The sequence below is a fragment of the Hyla sarda genome, chromosome 2 (genome assembly GCF_029499605.1).
Source record: "Hyla sarda isolate aHylSar1 chromosome 2, aHylSar1.hap1, whole genome shotgun sequence".
Taxonomy (NCBI): domain Eukaryota; kingdom Metazoa; phylum Chordata; class Amphibia; order Anura; family Hylidae; genus Hyla; species Hyla sarda.
Window position 1 is genome coordinate 384,578,331 of NC_079190.1, and position 21,509 is coordinate 384,599,839.

General features: G+C 41.3%; 1 protein-coding gene and 1 long non-coding RNA gene across 3 annotated transcripts in view; one reads left to right on the plus strand and one right to left on the minus strand.

The window, feature by feature from the left end:
- The window catches only part of TSPOAP1 (TSPO associated protein 1), a 224,871-nt gene that overhangs the window by 21,566 nt on the left and 181,796 nt on the right, over positions 1-21,509 (plus strand). For both annotated transcript variants that reach the window (XM_056558563.1, XM_056558562.1), the window contains one exon: positions 2,302-3,539. In XM_056558563.1, the coding sequence (XP_056414538.1) occupies positions 2,400-3,539 (1,140 nt within the window). In that variant the 5' untranslated portion in view covers positions 2,302-2,399. The remainder of the gene's footprint in view (positions 1-2,301; positions 3,540-21,509) is intronic.
- On the minus strand, positions 9,951-21,447 carry LOC130356699 (uncharacterized). Its single transcript, XR_008888969.1, has 3 exons — positions 21,275-21,447; positions 12,114-12,195; positions 9,951-10,204 (listed from the first exon to the last, which is right to left on the minus strand). It is a non-coding gene; the product is annotated as an uncharacterized LOC130356699 (long non-coding RNA).

The following is a 21,509-nucleotide window of genomic DNA, read 5'->3' on the forward strand; positions in this document are numbered from 1 at the left end:
GCCACAAATGTGCATGTGTTTACTCAGACGGTCAGAAATGGACTCCATGAGGGCCCGACGTCCACAGGTGGGGGTTGTGCTTACAGCCCAACACCGTGCAGGATGTTTGGCATTTGCCGGAGAACACCAAGATTGGCAAATTAGCCACTGGCACCCTGTGCTCTTCACAGATGAAAGCAGGTTCACACTGAGCACATGTGACAGTCTGGCGATGCTGTGGAGAATTTTCTGCTGCCTGCAACATCCTCCAGCATGACCGATTTGGCGGTGGGTCAGTAATGGTGTGGGGTGGTATTTCTTTGGGGGGTCCGCACAGCCCTCCATGTGCTTGCCAGAGGTAGCCGGACTGCCATTAGGTACCGAAATGAGATCCTCAGACCCCTTGTGAGACCATATGCTGGTGCGGTTGGCCCTGGGTTCCCCCTAATGCAAGACAATGCTAGACCTCATGTGGTTGGAGTGTGTCAGCTGTTCCTGCAAGAGGAAGGCATTGATGCTATGGACTGGCCTGCCCGTTCCCCAGACCTGAATCCGATTGAGCACATCTGGGACATCATGTCTCCATCCACCAACGCCACGTTGCACCACAGACTGTCCAGGAGTTGGCGGATGCTTTTGTGCAGGTCTGGGATGACATCCCTCAGACCATCCACCACCTCATCCGGAACATGCCCAGGCATTGTAGAGAGGTCATACGGGCACGTGGAGGCCTCACACACTACTGAGCCTCATTTTGACTTGTTTTAAGGACATTACATCAAAGTTGGATCAGCCTGTAGTGGGGTTTTCCATTTTGATTTTTAGTGTGACTACATATCCAGACATCCATGAGTTGATAAATTTGATTTCCATTGATCATTTTTGTGTGAATTGTTGTCAGCACATTCAACTATGTAAAGACGAAAGTATTTTATACGATTAGTTCATTCCTTCAGATCTAGGATGTATTATCTTAGTGTTCCTTTTTTTTTTTTTTGAGCTGTGTAGTACTTAGTAGCCATGGGAGAACCAACACATTTTAGGTGTATCGCACATCTTAAATCATGGTAATCATACCATGATTTAAGGTGTGTGATACACCTGAAACGCAATGGTTCTTATTGGCTACTAAGCAATATGTAATTTTAAAAGACTCTGAAAAAAAATTAAAGATATTATCCCCCACATTTGCTGGATTTGCTTTTCCATGTTTTCAAATAAGGGGCAGCATGAAAGAGGGACAGGCTCTCAGTACTTTGATTCACTCAGCTATCTAGTATACATACTCGTCTAAACCCAGAATTAGCAGTGGTTCTAATATAAGATAAATTAAAAGATATTACTACTGAATCTTTTCTTACAAAGTATGCCAGTCTGCTTAGGTCCTCTTGCTCTATAACATGGTCCTCACAGATTGAACTGCATTTTCAACATATCCACTTCATAATTTGAGCAAAACTTCATAGAAACAAGGGTTAAGCACTGAATTTGCTTTCAAACAAATGTTATTTTATTGTACGCAGAGCTCATAAAAAAAAAAAAAAAAAAAAAATTCTAATGGCTTTTAGGGTGCAGTTAAATAGAAGAAAATTCTGTACCTACCTTCCTTGCTCCCCAGTCAGCATTAGTGTCTGTCTTTACTGTGCAGTATTTTCTTGTATTGGTGTCAGCACAAGGACCTGGCCCAGCAGTTAGGCTATGTTCACATGGGGGAATGTCCACAGAGAATAGACGGCAATGCATTCTGTGTATTGTCCGCAGTAAAAATAGACATGTCTATTCTTTCTGCAGACACCGGATTTTGAATTTCCACGCCAGATGTTTCAGGTAAGAAAATTCTGCTATGTGAACAGTGCATTGAAATCAATGGGACTCTGCTGCTGCGGAATCTGTGTGGAATTCCGCATGGAAATTCCATCGTGTGAACATAACCTTAGAGAAAAACATTTCTTCTGAATACCCCTTTAAAGCTTTGTTCAGTTTATAATGAGTAATTTTCAATGCCAATATCCTTACAGATTTTTTCATACTTTACTCTCTTAACTCAGTAAGGCTAGGTTCAGGCTACATTTGTTTACAAGATAAAAACAAAAATGTTAATGAATGCTAATAACTAAATCTGCTGTAAGCCAAATGCCGTATTGACTTACATTATAAAAAAAACTGCAACATATACAATCTTTTGCTGTAAACAATAATCTAGTCAACTACACTTTTGTATAGAGCATAATTAAACATAATGAAGGACACAAAACGCAGTGTGCACTAGGCCTAATTGGGGTGTATCTATGTTAATAACTTCCAATTTCTCCTTTGTTACAGCCAGTATGGGCCGATGAGAATTTTTCGTGAATGACCCCCAGTATTGCTTGAGGCTTCACATTCCTTCATCTCTGCTTCTTGACATATTCTAATAAACCATGTTAAAGGAAGGCAATAGTAATTTCCGTTTTTCACCCAAAAAGTCAGAAAATATTCTTGCAGAGGAATATAAGCGAGAGCTTGAACTGGTAAAGAAGGAATTAGAAAGTGAAAAATTAAGAACACAAGATGCAAGGAAAAGGTGCACATCAGAGTTAAAGCAGTTTAAGGAGACTTTTCAAAAACAAAAAAGAAAGCTAGTGGATGACTTGAAGTCCAAGTTGGAGCAGCAGAAAACCCGGGAGCTACAGCAGATAAAAGAATCAGTTTTACGAGAAAGAGAATTAGAAATAAAGCAACTCATAAGATGGAAAGATGAGGAACTAAAAGAGCTTCAGACACTTCTGCAAAAAGAGAGAGATACAGCAGTTAGACAAGCAAGAGAGCTGCAGAAACAATTGATAGATGAGCTGCTGAATAAGGGTTATACAACAAAGTCAAGCAATGCTAAAAAATATGAACTTGACTTCCCATCTGCTAGTGAATGCCAGTGCAGACTTCAGGATGTTCTGTCTAAGATTCGTTGGGAATATGATGGTGAACAGGCTGCACGCATTCGGCACTTAAAACTGGAATTGGAATTAGCAAAAAATCTCTTTATTAAATACATTCTGGACAGCAATAATAGTAGTTTATTGACTATTTTAAAGGGAAAGTCGAAGCCTTTGAATTGTGGGGAAATTAAATTTGGACGCTATTCCCTTGGTAGCCGTACTACCAGACCTTGGTCACTAGATGAAGTATCACTAGGTCCAGATCGTATAGAAAATGTTAGACATAGGCCACAACTGTCAAGAGCAAAATCACTTGAATGTATGATCCCGGAACATGAATACCAACACACAAATGAAAAGTTCTTGGAATTTACTCCAGAAACGGAAATAATTGTGGAACACAATGAAACAGATTGCCATGAGAATCATACATCCTATATTGCTCCCTATTTAGATACAAAAAATGATTTTTTAACTTCCTACTTTTTTGAGAATGAAGTAAATGAGCTATGTGAAAATATGAAGGAATCTGGTCTCGATATTTCTACAGTGACAGGTGATAATAACTGTACGACATCCGTAGAATTGCTTGATTCCAGCCAAAGCCATGGTGTACAAAATGTTGATAGTCTGCAGCTTTCGCCGGTAAGATAGTTTTTAATAATTGTAGACATAATTGCTTGCATATTTATGGCAATCATAGTTTAGTGAAACAAAGAAGAATATTGTTGTACTGTTCTTATAAATGCATGATTGTGACCACATTCTATGTTTATGGTTTTGCAGAATCGCTGAAAAAAAAATCAAAAAAGACAATTCAGCCTCAACATGTAAACATAGCCTAACTACATAGACAGAATATCTGCTTCTGTCCCATATGAAGCTTTTTCCACTTTGTGCCACATTTAGAATACACTGCCTTTTGGGTTGCCAGATTTAGAAACCAACCTGTGGTGCAGTAAGAGAAAAATATTTACAATGCTGGAGAGATTAAGTAACCACTAGTCTGACCTGGGTTATATATGAAGCAAGATTTATTTCCTTCTAAGAGCGGCAGTCACCGCTGCATAACTGTTAGACTTTAAAAGCTAACTGAACCTTCAGGAGCTGATGTGGTTTCTAAACTTATAAAATCACCTTTTATTTCAGAACCAAGGGTCATGGAGGTGGGGCTGCCACATTCAGGGACGCCTCCTCACTTGCCTTCACCTTCCAGCCCCTCTTTGATTGACATACATGGCTCTGTATATCACTCAGCATATATCAATTTGTACATATATTTAAAGGGGTACTCCGGCGCTAAGACATCTTATCCCCTATCCAAAGGCTAGGGGATAAGATGCCTGATCGCGGGGGCCCCGCCATTGTCATGTCCCCTCCCATAGGCTGGCATTGAGGAGGCGGAGCGTGACGTCACACGGGGCGGGGCCATGACGTCACAATGCTCTGGCACCTGTGATCGCCAGTAATCGGACCCGGAGCGAACGTGCTCCGGGGACTGATTGTAACGGGGTGATATGTGCAACATCACTGGGGTCCCCAGCGGCGGGACCCCCGCGATCAGGCATCTTATCTCCTATCCTTTGGATAGGGGATAAGATGTCTTAGCGCTGGAGTACCCCTTTAACCCACAGCGATTTTTCATTTTTGCACTTTTGTTTTTTTCCTCCCCAGATTCTAATAGCTATAACTCTTTTTTTTTTTTTTTTTTTTTTTTTTTTTTTCAATTTTCCACCTGAAAACCCATATGAGGACTTGTTCTTTTTGTGTCACCAATTGTACTTTGTAATGGCATCACTCATTTTACCACCAAATCTACAGTGAAACAAAAAATTATTTGTGGGGCAAAAAACCCCCCCCAAAAAACCTGCCATTTTGCAACTTTTTAGGGCCTCTGTTTCTACGCAGTGCACTTTTCGGTAAAAACGACAGATTATATATTGTAGGTTCATATGAATAAAATGATACCCAATTTGTATAAGTTTTTTGTTTTATTTTACTTCTTTAAATTTTTTTTACATTTATAGCTATGTATGAAAATTTGTATGCTTAAAACTGTCCTGTTCTGTCCCCTATAACTATTTTCTATTTTTCCATATACCGGGATGTATGAGGGCTAATTTTTGCGCTGTGTATCAGTACCGTTTTTGTTTTGATGGGACTTTTTGATCGCTTTTTTTCTAGTATTGTATATGAAGTTACCGAAAATATGCAATTCTGGACTTTGGTATATTTTTTACGTTTACGCCATTGACCGAATTAACATTTATATATTAATATAAAAATATACAGACAGAATGATCCACGTTGCTCGAATCCTATGTTGGACACTCTCGGGACCACAGAGCACTGGTTGTATGGAAGGCTTATGTGAGACACTTGATGGACTTACCACTGGTGTCAGGTGGAGTTAATTTATCGTGCCACACCGGCTGTGGTTTCTACTACTTGACCATTATATTTTAATAGTTCGGACATTTACGCATGCGACAACACCTTGTATGTTTACTTTTGTTTTAAGTTGTTTTAATTGAAAAATTAGAAAAAGGGGATTTTCCGGGTGGTCATTCCGCACATTTGCATGTTTCGGTGGCACTAGGACTACTCAAAAATTATGCATTCCGAGCGGAATCCACAGAAATGTTGAACTGGTCCAACGTTTCTGCGGACCCTGTAATCGAGATTTCCACAGCAAAAATATCTGCCACAGAAATTCAGCCATGTACACCGTGCAGTAGAATCCCATTGAAATAAATGGGACTCTGCTACAGCAGAATTCCGTTCGGAAATACCGCCATGTGAACTAAGCCGAAAGAGGCTCTGCCACTAAAGGCAGCTTAAACTAGAGACAGACATGTTAATCAGAACCAGGTATTACACATTTTGTGCAGCTGTTCTACTCTTATCATTAACCATTTAAAGGGGTACTCCGGGGAAAAACTTTTTTTTTTTATTTTTTTTTTATCAACTGGTGCCAGAAAGTATAACAGATTTGTTAATTTCTATTAAAAAATCTTAATCCTTCCAGTACTTATCAGCTGCTGTATAATACAGAGGAAGTTCATTTTTTGTGTCCACGATGCTCTCTGCTGACACCTCTGTCCTTGTCGGGAACTGTGCAGAGCAGGAGAGGTTTTCAATGGGGAATTGTTTCTGCTCTGGACAGTTCCTGACATGGACAGAGGTGTCAGAAGAGAGCACCGTAGACAGACAAAAGAAATTCAAAAAGATATGAACTTTCTGTATCATACAGCATCTGATAAGTACTGGAAGGATTAAGATTTTTAAACTCCCTCCAGCATGTCGGAGCATTCGACAGAGGGAGGTGGATGATCCAAGAAGAGTAGTTCCAGCCCGGCTAGGGAGGTGTGGATCTACTTCTGGGTGAGAATTTCAATTTCATTCCATATTCTACTAGCTAAGCCAGACATTTTTTTTTCTTTTCTGTAGGGTAGCAAGAAGTCATCTTCTAAATCCCGTAATAAGGAATGTGTAGAATGTAGGAAGCTGTTAGATCCTGCCTATAAAAAGTCTATATGTGCAGCCTGTATTGAAGTTATCGTGTTCCAGGAGTCCTCTGCAATTGCTAGCAACCTAAGTTTAAATCCAAATAGCTTTTTTCTCCAGATGATACTGATCAGCTCCTTAAAGCAATCCGCCTAACGGCAAATCTTAAGGAGAGCAGAGAAACAGTCATGGCCGAAGACACCCTATATGAAGGCTTAGGCCCCATGAAGTCCCGTACATTTAATTTGCATAAAAGTACCAAGCAAATATTTGATAAGGAATGGGAAAATCCTTTTTTTCCCCCCTAAACTCCTTAAAAGGAAGTACCCCTTTGAGGAGTCAGTCACTAAGTCATGGGTTAGAGCCCCGTTAATTGATGTCCCGGTGGCTAAAAGAACTAAGAAATCCGCCTTGCCTTTTGAGGATCTAGGAACTCTGTCTGATCCAATGGACAAAAAAAGCTGAGTTCTTTAACAAAAAAACCTGGGTGGCTGCCACAACTTCTATCAGAACCAATGTAGCTGCTACATGTTTCACAATTACAATCCCATCTTGTTAACCAGAGAAGAGCTCATAGAATCCTTACCCATAATTTCCAAGGTGGAAGATTTTTTTGGCAGACTTGCCGGTAGATTCTGTAAGATTGGGTGCCAGAGCAGCTGCTTTATCGAATTCTTCTAGTAGAGCCTCATGGCTTAGGCAGTGGAAGGGTGATGTGGGCTCAAATGGCAAACTATGTTCCATCCCTTGCATTGGAGATGGCCTTTTTGGTCCTGTCTTAGACGAAGTACTTGAGAAGGCTTTTGATAGGAAGAAAAGATTTCCCACTCAGGGTCGTGCCCGATTCCTTTCGTAGCAAAAACAGTCCAGAAAGCCTAATCAGAAGTTTCAGGACAATAGGAAATTTAAAGTCCCTAGTAAAGGTAGAGGTTTCCTCTTCAATCCCAACAGAGTCTAGTTCCACAGATCCCAAACAATGATGGCTTCTGTCCAGGTTTGTGGGGGCCTGGGAGAAAATTTCTTCCAGCCCCTGAGTTCTATCCACCCCAAGATCAGGTCTCCTTCAGTAGTTCCGGTCTTTTCCTCCGGACAGATCCTTTCCCACTGGGATAGTGAAAGATTCCCTGAAACAAGAGGCCATAATAACAGAAATAAAATCTCTTTGCTCAAAGTCCTGGTTCCAGTCCCCCAGGGGTAGGAGGGGATTCTATTCCCCTCTCTTCTTAGTAAAAGGAAGAAAAAAAACAAAAACAAAAAAAAACTGTTCTTTCAGAGTTATAATAGATCTGAAAAAGTTAAACATCTTTCTGTCTTACAAAAAATTCATAATGGAGTCCCTAAAATCCCAAATCCTTCTATTTCCAAATTGCATGATGGCCTCTGTAGATTTAGAAGGTGCCTACTACCATATTCCCATCCACAACTCTCATCAAAAGTTCCTAAGAGTAGCGGTGTTTAAGGAGGGAGCATGGGTCCATTTACAGTGCCAAGCCCCAAGGGTATTCAGCAAAGTGATGGGGAGGTGGCAGTTTTCATAAGAACCCAAAACATCCTGTTAGTTCCATATATAGACGATTTACTGATTGTATCAGACTCCTCAGAAACCCTTCATTCAAGTAGTTTGCTCCATACTGAAAGATCTAGGTTGGAATTTGAATCTAAAAAAAGTCAAACTTAACCCCTTCCAGGCAGTGCATTTTCTTAGGCATCCTTCTGGATTCAAAGCCTCAGCTTTCTCTCCTGCCTCTAGTCCTAATCAAGGACAGAGTAGAAATTATTTTCTGGTCTCACTTATGTACCTTCAGGGAAGCAATGTCAGTACTAGGTCTGATGACTTCTTGTATTGTAGCAGTAAAATGGGCTCGGTACAGATCCAGGATGTTGCAGACAGATATCCTTCAAAAGTGGGATGGCAATCCCTCATCACTAAACCAAAAAAATGTCCCTTTCGTCAAAAGCAAGGGTTTCCTTGATATGGGGGATGAACCCCAACACCCTATCTCCAGGGGTACCTTGGTCTCCCTCGTCGGTAGTGATTATAACTACAGATGCCAGTCCTTGTTGTTGAGGTGCCTCCTGCGGCCAGCATCTCCTTCAAGGCAGATGGTCTCATCTGATGCATCAGTCTACATCAAATTAAAAAGAGCTTTATGCAGTGATCCAGGCAATATCTTTGCTTATTCCTCAAATCCAAGGGAAGGATGTGCTGATATATTCAGACAACACCACCGCTGTAACTTACGTAAACAAACGGGGGGGGGGGGGGGACAAGATCAGACTCCCTGTTAAGTCTCTCCTTCCAGATTTTTTTTCTTGGCAGAAGCCAAGCTAGCATCTCTCTGAGCAGAGTTCATCTTCTTCAGTCTGGTGTCTAAACAAGGAGATATTTGCAATGATAGAGGAAAGGTTTGGAAAATTCTCTATAGATCTTTCCTTCCAGAAAAAACAGGATGATTCACAGGTTCTATTCTCTCAACCCACTGGATTATCCGACAGCAGTAGAATCCTTCTCTCAGGACTGGCGGAAGAGAAAGAGGGTACGCTTTCCCACCTCTTTGCCTTATCCCTCGGGTCTTGAAAAAGATAAGACAAGACAGCCTTAGTACTATTGATGGTGCCCTTCTGGCCTCGAATGCCCTGGTTTACCTTGCTAAGGACAATGTCAGTCTCACAACCATGGGTTCTTCCAGACGGGGAGGATCTACTGTACCAAGGATCTTTTCATCATCCTCAGTCGGCTCACCTTCATCTAACAGCCTGGATGCTGAGGTCAATTTTAAAAGCTAGAGGCCTATCTGACAAAGTAATAAACACCTTACTTGCAAGTAGGAAAGACGTAACATCAGCCATATACCTAAGAACATGGAGAGCCTTCTTAAGAGTAATGGGACCTGTAGTCAATCCATTGGGAGATCATGATATCCCTCAAATCCTTCATTTCCTCCAGTTAGGCATGGATAAGAAGCAAAGTCCTAGTACCCTTAAAGTACAAATTTCAGCACTTAGTTTCTTTAACTGCAAGTTAGCAGGTAATATCTTAGTTAAATGTTTTATTTCTGGGGCTAAAAGATTAAATCCTCTATCAAGACCTACTGTTCCCCCTTGGGACTTGAATCTGGTGTTAAATGCCTTATCATGACCACCATTTGAACCTCTGGATTCTATTTCCATTAAGTTGCTTACCCTCAAGATGTGCTTCCTCCTGGCAATAACAATGGCTAGGAGGGTAGGAGAATTGCAAGCGCTCTCTGCATTTCCACCTTTAACCAAGATATTAGATGATATAGTAGTGAAGAGAATTTTACCATCTTGAAGTCAAGTTCCATAACCTTAATGTCAGAAGATGTCTCCTAAAGTATCTGGACTATACTAAGGACTTTCGTTCTACAGAAATCTTTTAGTCCAATTTACTGACCATAATAAAAGCAAGACTGCTTCTAAACAGTCTATTTAGTAGATGGTTCAAGGCATCAATTACATTAGCCTACACTGCAAAGAATCGCCTTCCTTTTTTCAGCTCACTCTCAGAGCAGTGGCTTCTTCCTGGACAGAGAAGGCTGAAGCCTCTTTGGACCAGATCTGTAGGGCAGCTACATGGTCCTCAAAACATATTTTTTTTGAATAAAAAAAAATATTCTTTATGTTGCTTAAAGAATTTAGAGAATTAAAAAATTTTTCTATGATCATTGGCTCCTTTGGAGTACTTTACTTTGAAACTGAGGTGTGGAGAGGCGTGTCCCTTATTATGTTCCCAGGTTTCCTGTCCTGCGGTGGGAGGTCCTCTCCAGGGGTGCTGTCATGAGCTAAAGAAAAACAGATCACCCAGTAAGTAATCTATCTTTTACTACTTTTAATAGTTATAACATTTTGTATGAAAATTAGCATATTTCAATGATCACTGTCAAATACAAAAACTTTTGAAAAAAACATGGCTTTTAACCCCTTAAGGACCATGGACGTACGTGTACGTCTAAGCTCCCTGGCAGTAAAGGACCAAGGACGTACGCATACGTCAGTGGGAATTTCGGTCCCTGCTGCGCGGCGGGCGAGTACCGGACCGGGGTGACTGCTGATGTCAAACAGCAGTCACCCCACCCAAATGCCCAGGGGGGTCATCGGAAAATCCCCCGCCGCCCCATGTCGGCGATCGCCGCAAATCGCAGGTGAATTCACACCTGCGATTTGTGCCGATTCCAGATCGTACGGGTCTTTGGTGACCCGGAAAATAAGGGGGATCGGGGTTGTCCAAGACACCCATGATCCTCCTTAAGAGATAGGAGTGAGGGCGGCAGGGGTACCATCTATAAGCGATGACCAATAGCAGATCGGGGGCGGGCGGGTTAACTTTCGGTTTCCCCGTTCTGCCCACCCACAATAGGCGGGGCAGAGCTGGGAATCTGAAGGGGACCGGCGCCGAAGTCCACTTAACGCGGCGGAGGCGACGATCAGCGACGGGGATCGGGGGCAGCAGAGGACTGTGATGCGGCTCCCTGGCCGGTGAGTTGTCTAGCAACATCTTGAGGGCTACAGTTTGAGACCACTAAACAGTGGTCTCTAAACTGTAGCCCTCCAGATGTTGCAAAACTACAACTCCCAGCATGCCCAGACAGCTGTTTGGGAAATGTGAAATTACATTAGGGACTCCAAAAACTCCACGGCGCTGAGGTATGTTAAAGGAGCCCGGGCTGGCATGACTCTGCAGCCGCCCAGGCTCCATCTGACTCTATCCCTCACTAAATGATGGGGGCACTGATTTACATCCCCCCTTGTCTCCTACCCACCTGCTGCACATCTCCCGCCTGCTACAAGACTACAACTCCCAGCCCTTACTGTAAGGGCATGGTGGGAGTTGTAGTCTTGCAACAGGTAGCAGACAGATGGGAGATGTGCGGCCCAGGCGGGTGGGAGCCAAGGTGGGATGTAAACCAGTGTGATCCGTGATCAGGTAGTCAGAAAAGCAGAAACGTAAGCAAGGTTTAAGCTGGAGCTTCTTAATCAGATGCGCCTAGATCTGCGACAGTCGCAGTTGATAAATCAGGGTGCACTGGAAAGGGAACAGTGAAAAAAACATCTATGTGTGCAAGATGTCAAGATGAGCGGTGGTATGTAAACAAAAAAAGTCAAATAAGGGGAATTGCGCCAAAGTTATGCCAAATATACGGGAAAATAAGCTCTACAAACTTTGATAAAACTGGGCCTATATTTTAACTGTAAAAGTTGGGGGTCGTCTTATAAGCCCAGTCGTCTTATACTCCGGAAAATACGGTAATGAAAGCAGTGTACTTATTAATAAATCCAGAGAAGCTGACGTGATGCAAGGTTTTGCATAAGACCTCAGTTTGAGCCTGCTTATAAACAAATATATTGAAACTTTCTTATAAACTGTTAGGGCCCATGCATATAACTGGATATAAGGTGAATTCCACATTTTCTTCAATTGAATTCTGCTGCAGAAAAAAACTGAAAGGCTAAATATGTTCTTTAGGCATAATTCCACACTGACTGCATTGCTCTGAATGGAAGCGGCTCAGGTCCATGTAGTCATAGTGCTGATTGATAGACATACTGATTGATATGCCTACGAAATATCCACCGAGAATTTCTCTGGGAGGAAACTCCATTGTGTGCTTGGACCCTTAGAATAGTTTGTAGAGGCAACATTGTATACAAAATAACATGTGTAATGATAAATGCAGAAAAACTTAAGCACACCTCTCCTTGGTCTTGCATGGATCCGAGCCTGGCCCAGCTTCATACATGTGCAGTGAAGAAAGAGTAAATGATCCAGCAATTCCTTTAAAACATCAATGTTTCATTCCAAAGCGTCTAAAACTGCAGGAGATACACACACCACCACCTAGCCGGTAACACACTCCAAATGGACGTGTTTTGAGCTCATGCGTGCTCTTGTGCAACCCTTGTCCTCTAAATGCACTGCTCAGAGGGAGGAGTCAAAACTTATAAATATAAAATACATATATAAATTAAAAATGTTAAACATATAACAGGTTCAAAGTGCTAAAGCATGATTCAATGAATGGAAGACGTGTATATAAATCTCAATTGGATTGATCATGTTTCCACTATGCGATCATTTGGCACATTTTTTTGATATTGCCACTACCTATTTCGGGGGCACTGGAACACTTGGCATAATTAGTAGTGAAACAAATTTCTTCCTCTTATTCAAACTATTTGGGGCTCTCGTCTGTAATGTAAACTGCAAATATGCTTCACGGCTGAGGAGTTTGCGATGCAAATCTTCCCCTCTTAATGCCAACTTCAATTTCTCAATTCCATATGCTTTGAAGTTTTCAATACGGCCACAATGTACTTTAGAAAAATGTGCAGACGCTCCTGATTTACTTCTGGTGCCATATGTTTCTGCTGCGTCATTTAGGTGTTCCCTAATTTTTGTTAATTCTTATGAAGTGCACCCTACATATGTTAAATTGCAGGCCGTACACTCGAACATGTACACTACATTCATAGAATTACAATCCATGTATTGTTTGATTTTGTGTACATGACTGTTTGTAGCATTCATAAATTCTTTGCATACTTTCGCCACCCCACAAGTTTTAAGAGTGGCTCCACACCTGTAGAAGCCATCATTTGCTAGCCATCTATTATATAAGCGACCTCTCAGCATGTTAGCTCATTTTGGTACTATCACAACTTCTTGCGCTTATATGTTGGCTAATTTGTCATCTTTTAATAGATGTAGATGTTAATATACTATGTTTTGGATGGCTTAGAAATGTGGATTATAGGTGATGGCCAAATCTGTTTATCGGGGCACTTCCTGGAAAAATTTCCCATTCTGTCCTCCTTTGGTAATAATAAATCATAGCGATTTTTGCCATTCACAATCCATCTGACCATAACTATAGACACTCTTGTGTAACCGGTCTTCTAGGGAATGCACTTCCTCGAGATAAAATGATTGTGAGGTACAGTTGCGTTTCAGTCTGGCTAGTTCTCCTACTGGTATTGCACAAATTGTCTGTGGGGGATGGTTGCTATCCACCCTAAGTACTGTCTTTTCTGATATTGGTTTTCCAAAAGTAGATGTTTGGATGTTTTGACCTATAGTACCTGTGAGCTTTAGATCCAAAAAACTAACAGTAACCATATCAACACTGTGTGTGAACTTCAAATTAAATGTGTTGGAATTGAGAAAATCCATGAACAGTAATATGGAAGACAATATCACCCCACCGAATGAGTAGATAATCATCTAGGAATCTTCCATACTACTGCACATGGCCCGAAAACACATTAACAGAATATAGGGTTTTCTCCTTCCAGTAAGACATTGTGAGATTTGCTAGTGAGGGGAGTGTCTCACCCCCATTGAAACTCCACTGGGCTGGAAAAAAAAATGTTTTATCATAACTGAAAAAATTGTGCGACATAAGAAACCATGTAACCTGTCTAATGAACTCCCAAAGATTATCTGAATACTTGCTGTGGCGAGCCAAATGGTGGTCCAATGCTTCAAGTGCTACTGGCCAAGGTATACTAGTGTACAACGACACGTCGCATGTCAGATTGCCACATTACAGTACTAAGACTGCCTAAAACATCTCTCGAATCTTGCAAGTAACCTGGAACTTTTTGGACCAGAAGCTGCAGCATCTGGTCCAGCTACAAAGAGAGCCTCTCCAAGAGAGAACCCCGACTAATACGATGGGTCACATCGGGGGATGGAATTACCCCCTTATGTATTTTAGGTTGCGTATACAGGATTGGTGTCACAGGGTTGTTTACCAGTAAGTATTCAAATTCCTCAGTAAGTACATTTTAATGCTACCCCCTCCCTTAGGAGGATTTCAGGTTCTCTAGTGCACTGGGGAGTAGGATTTGTCAACAATTTGCCATATACTTCATCAGATAATAAATCATTTATTTTTTTGCAATGTAATTACTTCTATCATTACAGTCACGAGACCATCTTTATCAGACATGTGAATCGCTATGCATGGAGATTGTTGAACTTGTGTTTTTTGGAATTTATTTTTTTTGTAAGCCTACTAGTTCTTGTTCCATAACTTCTTGAAACTTGTCCATGCCCTCGGTGCGTGACTGCAATGGATAGAAGAATGGATTTTTGTTTCTATGGTTAACATTAGTTGTCACATTTCGGGTTGCTGTTTAGTTTTCATGATTCAAATCCTCCAGAGCAACTAGCGCCTGTTTTTCTGCGAAAGTCAATGATGTGAATTGTTTTTTTTAATTTTTGTGTTTTGATGTAAGAGTGTCACCGTCATAAATAAAAAAAAAAAATAAAAAAAATTGCATTTAACTGTCAGGTTGATCACAGATTTGTTAATCTCAACCAAAGAGTGAAACACATCTAATTCATTAGTTGGAGCAAAGTTTAAGCCGCATGATAAGACCTCAATTTGACCTGGGCTCAACGCTTTGGAGGACAGATTTAGGACGCTGTTTTCTTTCCTGTTCGGCTGCGTGTCTTCTGTCATCTCCACCGCTGTTTGCGTCTGGCCCTCTGGTTTTTTTTTTCCTCTCTTGCTTTTGATTTTTTTTTTTGTCTTGCGTTGGTAAGGTGTGTATTTTTTATCTCCTGAGATGTGGAACTATCTGAACAGGTACTTTCAATTTCATCCATTTCTGCTTTTGTTGAGCTGAACGTGACTTTAGGATGATTCTTAGGTTTTTGTTTACCACTTTTAAGTTTACATCTGGGAATATTCTCATTACAATCCCATTTGGCCCAATTGTACACTTGATTTAATGTACAATCTTTAGTGACCCATTTGTATTTTACTTAATTTCCATTATGTAATTTTTTAGTTTGTCCACACACTCATTAATTTTTTTTTCCAGGAAACTATCTGGTAGATCTTTGTATTTGTCCACCTCCTCTTTTTATATTTTATCAGTTTCCTCTTTCATACTCTCAAGCTTGATTGTTTCATAGTTGGTTATGACATTAATAAGTGTCTGGAACAAATGGTTAATGCTTCATTCCATTCTTTAAGCATTTCATCACAGAAGATAGTGGTTGGAACTTGATTCTGAGAACTCTTGGTATCATATCCTGACTCAAATAACTGCTCAGTTGTTTGGTCCCACCACAACCTTGTTTTCCTTGGCCAGTAGCACTTGAAGCATTGGACCACCATTTGGCTCGCCACAGCAAGTATTCAGATGATCTTTGAGAGTTCATTAGACGGGTCATATGGGTTCTTATGTCGCGCAATTTTTCAGTTTTGATAAAGAAAATTTTATATCCAGCGCAGTGGAGTTTCAATGGGGGTGGGACACTCCCCTCATTAGCAAATCTCATAATGTCTTACTGGGAGGAGAAAACCCTATATTCTGTTAACAATGTGTTTTCGGGCCACCTGCAGTGGTATGGAAGATTCCTAGATTATCTCCTCCTCATTTGGAGGGGTGATATTGTCTTCCATATCACTGTTCATGGATTATCTCAATTCCAACACATAATTTGAAGTTCACACAGTGTTGTTTTGGTTACTGTTAGTTTTTTGGATCTAAAGCTCACAGGTACTAGTGGTTAAAACATCCAAACATGTACTTTTGGAAAACCAATATCGGGAAACACAGTAGTTAGGGCGGATAGCAACCATCCCCCACAGACAATTCGTGCAATACCAGTAGGAGAACTAACCAGATTGAAACACAATTGCATCTCACAATCAGTTTATCTCGAGGAAACACAGTCCCTAGAAGACCAGTTACACAAGTCTATAGTCACGGTCTAATCAATAGAGCCAGACTGATTGTGAATGGCAAAAATTGCAATGATTTATTACCAGAGGAAGACAGAATGGGAAATTTTTCCAGGAAGTGCCCCAATAAAATTTTGGCAATCGCCTATAATCCACATTTCAAAGCCATCCGAAACATAGTATATAAACATCTACATCTATTAAAAGATGACAAATTAGCCAACACATTAGAGCAAGGAGTTGCGATAGTACCAAAAAGAGCTAACACGCTGAGAGAGTTAGGTGGTTTCAGAAACGCAGGGTGTAAATACATGGCTAGCAAATGCTGGCTTCTACAGTGTAAATGACGCAACACAAACAGAGGTCACCAGAAATCGGGGCATCTGCACATTTTTCTGAAGTACATGGTGGCCGTATTGAAAACTTCAAAGCATATGGAATTGAGAAATTGAAGTTGGCATTAAGAGGGGGAGATTTGCATTGCAAACTCCTCAGGCATGAAGCATATTGGCAGTTTACATTACAGAAATGAGCCCCAAATGGTTTAAATAAGAGGAAGAAATTTGTTTCACTACTAATTATGCAAAGTGTTCCAGTGTCCCAAAATAGGCAGTGGCAATATCAAAACAATGTGCCGAATGATCGCGTAGTGGAAACATGATCGATACAATTGAGATTTATATACGTCTTCAATTCATTGAATCATGCTTTAGCACTTTAAACCTGTTATGTTTTAAATTTTTATAAAATGTATTTTATATTTACGAGTTTTGACTCCTCCCTCTGAGCAGTGCATTTTGAGGACGAGGGTTGTACAGGTGTTGTGGTGATCAAGAGCACTTATGCGCTTGAAACGCGTCCATTTGGAGTGTTACTGGATAGGTGGTGGTGTGTGTATCTCCTGCAGTTTTAAACTATTTGAATCTGAGTAGGGGCAAGATAAATTGAAAGCAATTACTTGGGGGGAAAAAATAAGACCTCTTTTCTCTAGTATGACATAATTATGTGCATTGCTGCTTTGTTGTGATATCATGCGAACAGTGGTGTCACAGTACAGACAATGCATAGAGTGGTGCCGAAGTGCAGACATAATACATAAAGCAAATGTTCAGCATATTGAAGAGTTGACACAGTACAAAGATAATGCACAGTAAAGCAATCACTCCATTATGCTGAACCTTTGCAGAGTGTATTATGTCTGTACTGTGACACCACTGTATGCAATATATCTGTACTGTGACACCACTGTATGCAATATATTTGTACTGTGACACCACTGTATGCAATATATCTGTACTGTGACACCACTGTATGCAATATATCTGTACTGTGACACCACTGTATGCAATATATCTGTACTGTGACTAGGTCTGCAGCTAACAATTATTGTAATAATCGATTAGTTGTTGATTATTTTATCGATTTAATCGGAAAAAAAATGCAAAATTCCAAAATAAAAGGGGTTCAGCTGATTCTACTTGAAAAATGATGTACAATGGCTATATTAATAGTTTCTAGTATGTGATGTGACCAAACAGCAGCAATTTTTTTTTTACATTTACGCCGGTTGCCGTAGAGGATCATTATTAATGATCCTGTACAGAAACCAGTATAAATTTGATACTGCCGGATGAGTAACCATGTGAACTATTAAAATAAAATGTTAATGATTCTCTAATATTTTAATAGTTCCGACAGTTAGCCATGCGGCAGTATCAAATAAGTAAAAAAAAAAAAAAAAAAATTATTTTTTTGTATAGCAATAGGAAAAGGGGAGATACTTTTTATTGGGGGAGCAGTTAATTAACTTTTTTTTCTTTTTACTCTTTTTATATAGCACTCCTATACACATGGGGGTATGTGCAGACTGCAGAGCATTGCACCCTACCCATGTCTGAAGTACAGACTCTGTAGCACTACAAATACTAGGGTGCAAATGCTCTGCACACACCCCCATGTGTAGAGCAGTATATATGTACTACATATACACCGCTATACCCATCTAGGATGCAATGCTCTGCACATACTACCATTTGTATAGCAGTGTGTATGTAGTACAAACACACACTGCAATACACATGGGGGTATGTGCAGAGCATTGCATCCTAGTGTCTGTACTACAGACCATGGGTGCAATGCTCTGCACATACCCCGATGGGTATAGCGGTGTTCACTGTACTACAAACACAAGGGTGCAATGCTCTGCATATACTGCTATACACATAGTGGTATATGCAGAGCATTTCACCCTTGTGTCTGTAGTGTAATGCTCTACACATTCCCCCACCTGTATAGTAATGTACACACACTGGTATACACATTGGGGGGAATGTGCAGGCTGCAGAGCATTGCACCCTAAGGTCTGTAGAAGACACTAGGGTGCAATGCTCTGTCGTCTGCTCTGCACAAACCCCCCCATGTGTATAGCAGTGCAGAGCAGACACACACACGGACGGAGGCCCTGGGAGGATCACTGGCCGCCAGGGCCGCAGCACGATGAGTGTGTGCTGTAGTGGAACCTCAACCTACCGTACGGGGGCCCTGGAGGTGGCGGCGGATGGCAGCAGAAAATGGTGGGTCACTGATCCTCATGGGCTGAGTGGGGGAAATACAGGTAAAATGGTGGCGGGGGAGAAGCAGCCTCCTAACTGGTAACACTGATTGGAGAGTCTTAGACTGTCACTGATGCTGCGGCCAACTAATCGGGCGATTATTTGAGAACGGGATTCGTGGACAACGAATCCTGTTATAGAGTTTAATCAATCTTATAGGTTAATTGTTGCAGCTCTGTGACATCACTGCACGCTTTGTGTCTGACCTGTGACATCCATGCATGTATTACATTTATACTGTGACATCCATTCATGCTTTGTCTCTACTCCAACAGCACTACATGCATAGTCTGTACTGTAAATCCAAAACATGTATTGTGCCTGGACTGTGACACCACTGCATGCATTGTGCCTGGACTGTGACACCACTGCATGCATTGTGCCTGGACTGTGACACCACTGCATGCGTTGTGCCTGGACTGTGACACCACTGCATGCGTTGTGCCTGGACTGTGACACCACTGCATGCGTTGTGCCTGGACTGTGACACCACTGCATGCGTTGTGCCTGGACTGTGACACCACTGCATGCGTTGTGCCTGGACTGTGACACCACTGCATGCGTTGTGCCTGGACTGTGACACCACTGCATGCGTTGTGCCTGGACTGTGACACCACTGCATGCGTTGTGCCTGGACTGTGACACCACTGCATGCGTTGTGCCTGGACTGTGACACCACTGCATGCGTTGTGCCTGGACTGTGACACCACTGCATGCGTTGTGCCTGGACTGTGACACCACTGCATGCGTTGTGCCTGGACTGTGACACCACTGCATGCGTTGTGCCTGGACTGTGACACCACTGCATGCGTTGTGCCTGGACTGTGACACCACTGCATGCGTTGTGCCTGGACTGTGACACCACTGCATGCATTGTGCCTGGACTGTGACACCACTGCATGCATTGTTCCTGGGCTGTGACACCACTGCATGGGCTGTGACACCACTGCAAGCTTTAAAACATTGCTCACACTATACATTAGGTGAAGACACATGAGCTAGTGGCATAGATCAGAGACTAATCATAGTCATCCCACTGCTGAAGTTGGTTATAATAGAATTCCATTTGTAAATATTATGTGAAATCAGGCCATCAGATGGGCAGCCTTAGAGTCCTCTGACTGCACTTTTGACCATAGTCATCCACTCGTATGTACAGTACTACTGCAGATTTATCTTTTTACTTTTGGAGATTTAGATTAGACGGTATTCTGACAGTAATTATGATAGCATTCAGTACTTAATTATAATTTTAATATTACATATCAGTATGATGTATTCACTACATAATGATAGCAGTGATCTGCAAATTCAACTTATAAGAAAGCTATATTGAAATATCCAGCTGGTAAAAATCTTATTTCCCCTCAAAGCATTTTCTTTCTTTGATGTGCTTCTTGCAGGTGTGTTGCCTGCAGGTATACGTTATCTAGAGGTGTTATTTCTTAGTAGCCATGTCCATACATAGGATTCCCTGTCAGGATAACCAATAGATTAGGCATACACTCCTTGTATGTCTTTACTGCACATATTGCTTTGTGCTGAGCACCCCCTGCAGGATAATAGGATAGTTTATTATAAAATGCAGTTTAATTATGGAGAGCTGTGTAATGTATGTGTGTGTTATTTTTCCCCTAAGCAGTAGCTTCATGTGTTTGTGAACAAGATTAGAGTGTTATAAAGCCCTCACTGAAGTGGTGGATACATGAGCTAAAAATGTTATAATGGAAATCTACAGCAGATTATATGGGACGCCATTGAGAAGCCTGTCCAGTGAATGCCACGACCATGAAGGAATTTAGGGTCCAGGCAAATATTGTCAACCATGAAGTGCACGGGACAAGAGCAGTTTACACTCATTTAATAGCTATTTGTGGGGCTCCTGACAGCAGCTTCCTACCCCCAAAATACCAATGCAAAACATTGTAAGGAATGGAGGGTTTGTTTTCCTTGCAGCAGCTTCTTGTGCTCCTGCAACATCCTTTTAATACATGTTTCTATAAAGATTAAGGCATGTCTAGCTTATAGGGTCCCTGTGCATTATTGTAAGATTTATCGCAGATATTTTCAGGGCATTACTCTGTGCACTCCTGTGTAGACTTTTCTAATAGATTTGAAATAGAGTTTGTATTCCTTTTATTCCTAAACACATGTATGAATTAGCTATGTCCTCACTATCTAGAGGGAAGAATGAATAGCAATGTGCATGTAGTTTGTTACAGGTGTGTACATATCTGAATACGTCCATGTGTAATAATAATAATGGCTGTATAAAGCCGGTGTTGTATGCATGACAATTCTGAGCATTCTCTGTAATGGACTTTCTGTCTATGTCAGTAAGATTTTTTATTAACTCTCCGCTCCCATGTTCTACCTTTTTGCTTTATTATGCAGTGAGCATCCTTTCTATGGAAAGGCTTCCTTCTTGACAATGCCTGCTGCATGGATGGTCTTCTGAATAGATGGAGGCTACATGCTGTGCTTTAGGTTCTTTGTTTTGCTGTGAAGCTCTTATTGCACTGTACGTACTGAAGATCTTTACCTTAAGACATTGTTTACTGTGGGTCTTGTCTGGGGACAATGCTTGTTCGGGTTCATTTAAGACACGTCTGTGTAGCAGCACCCTAACCTTTCATCATTAGGCAGCAAACACTCCATTCCAGCTCAGTTTCCATGGCAACCATCTGTCTTCCTGTTCATTGGTCGCCCAGTGCTTGCTATACAAATCTGGTAGGTTTAACTCCTCTATTAATATTGATGACTTAAAAAGCTAGCAG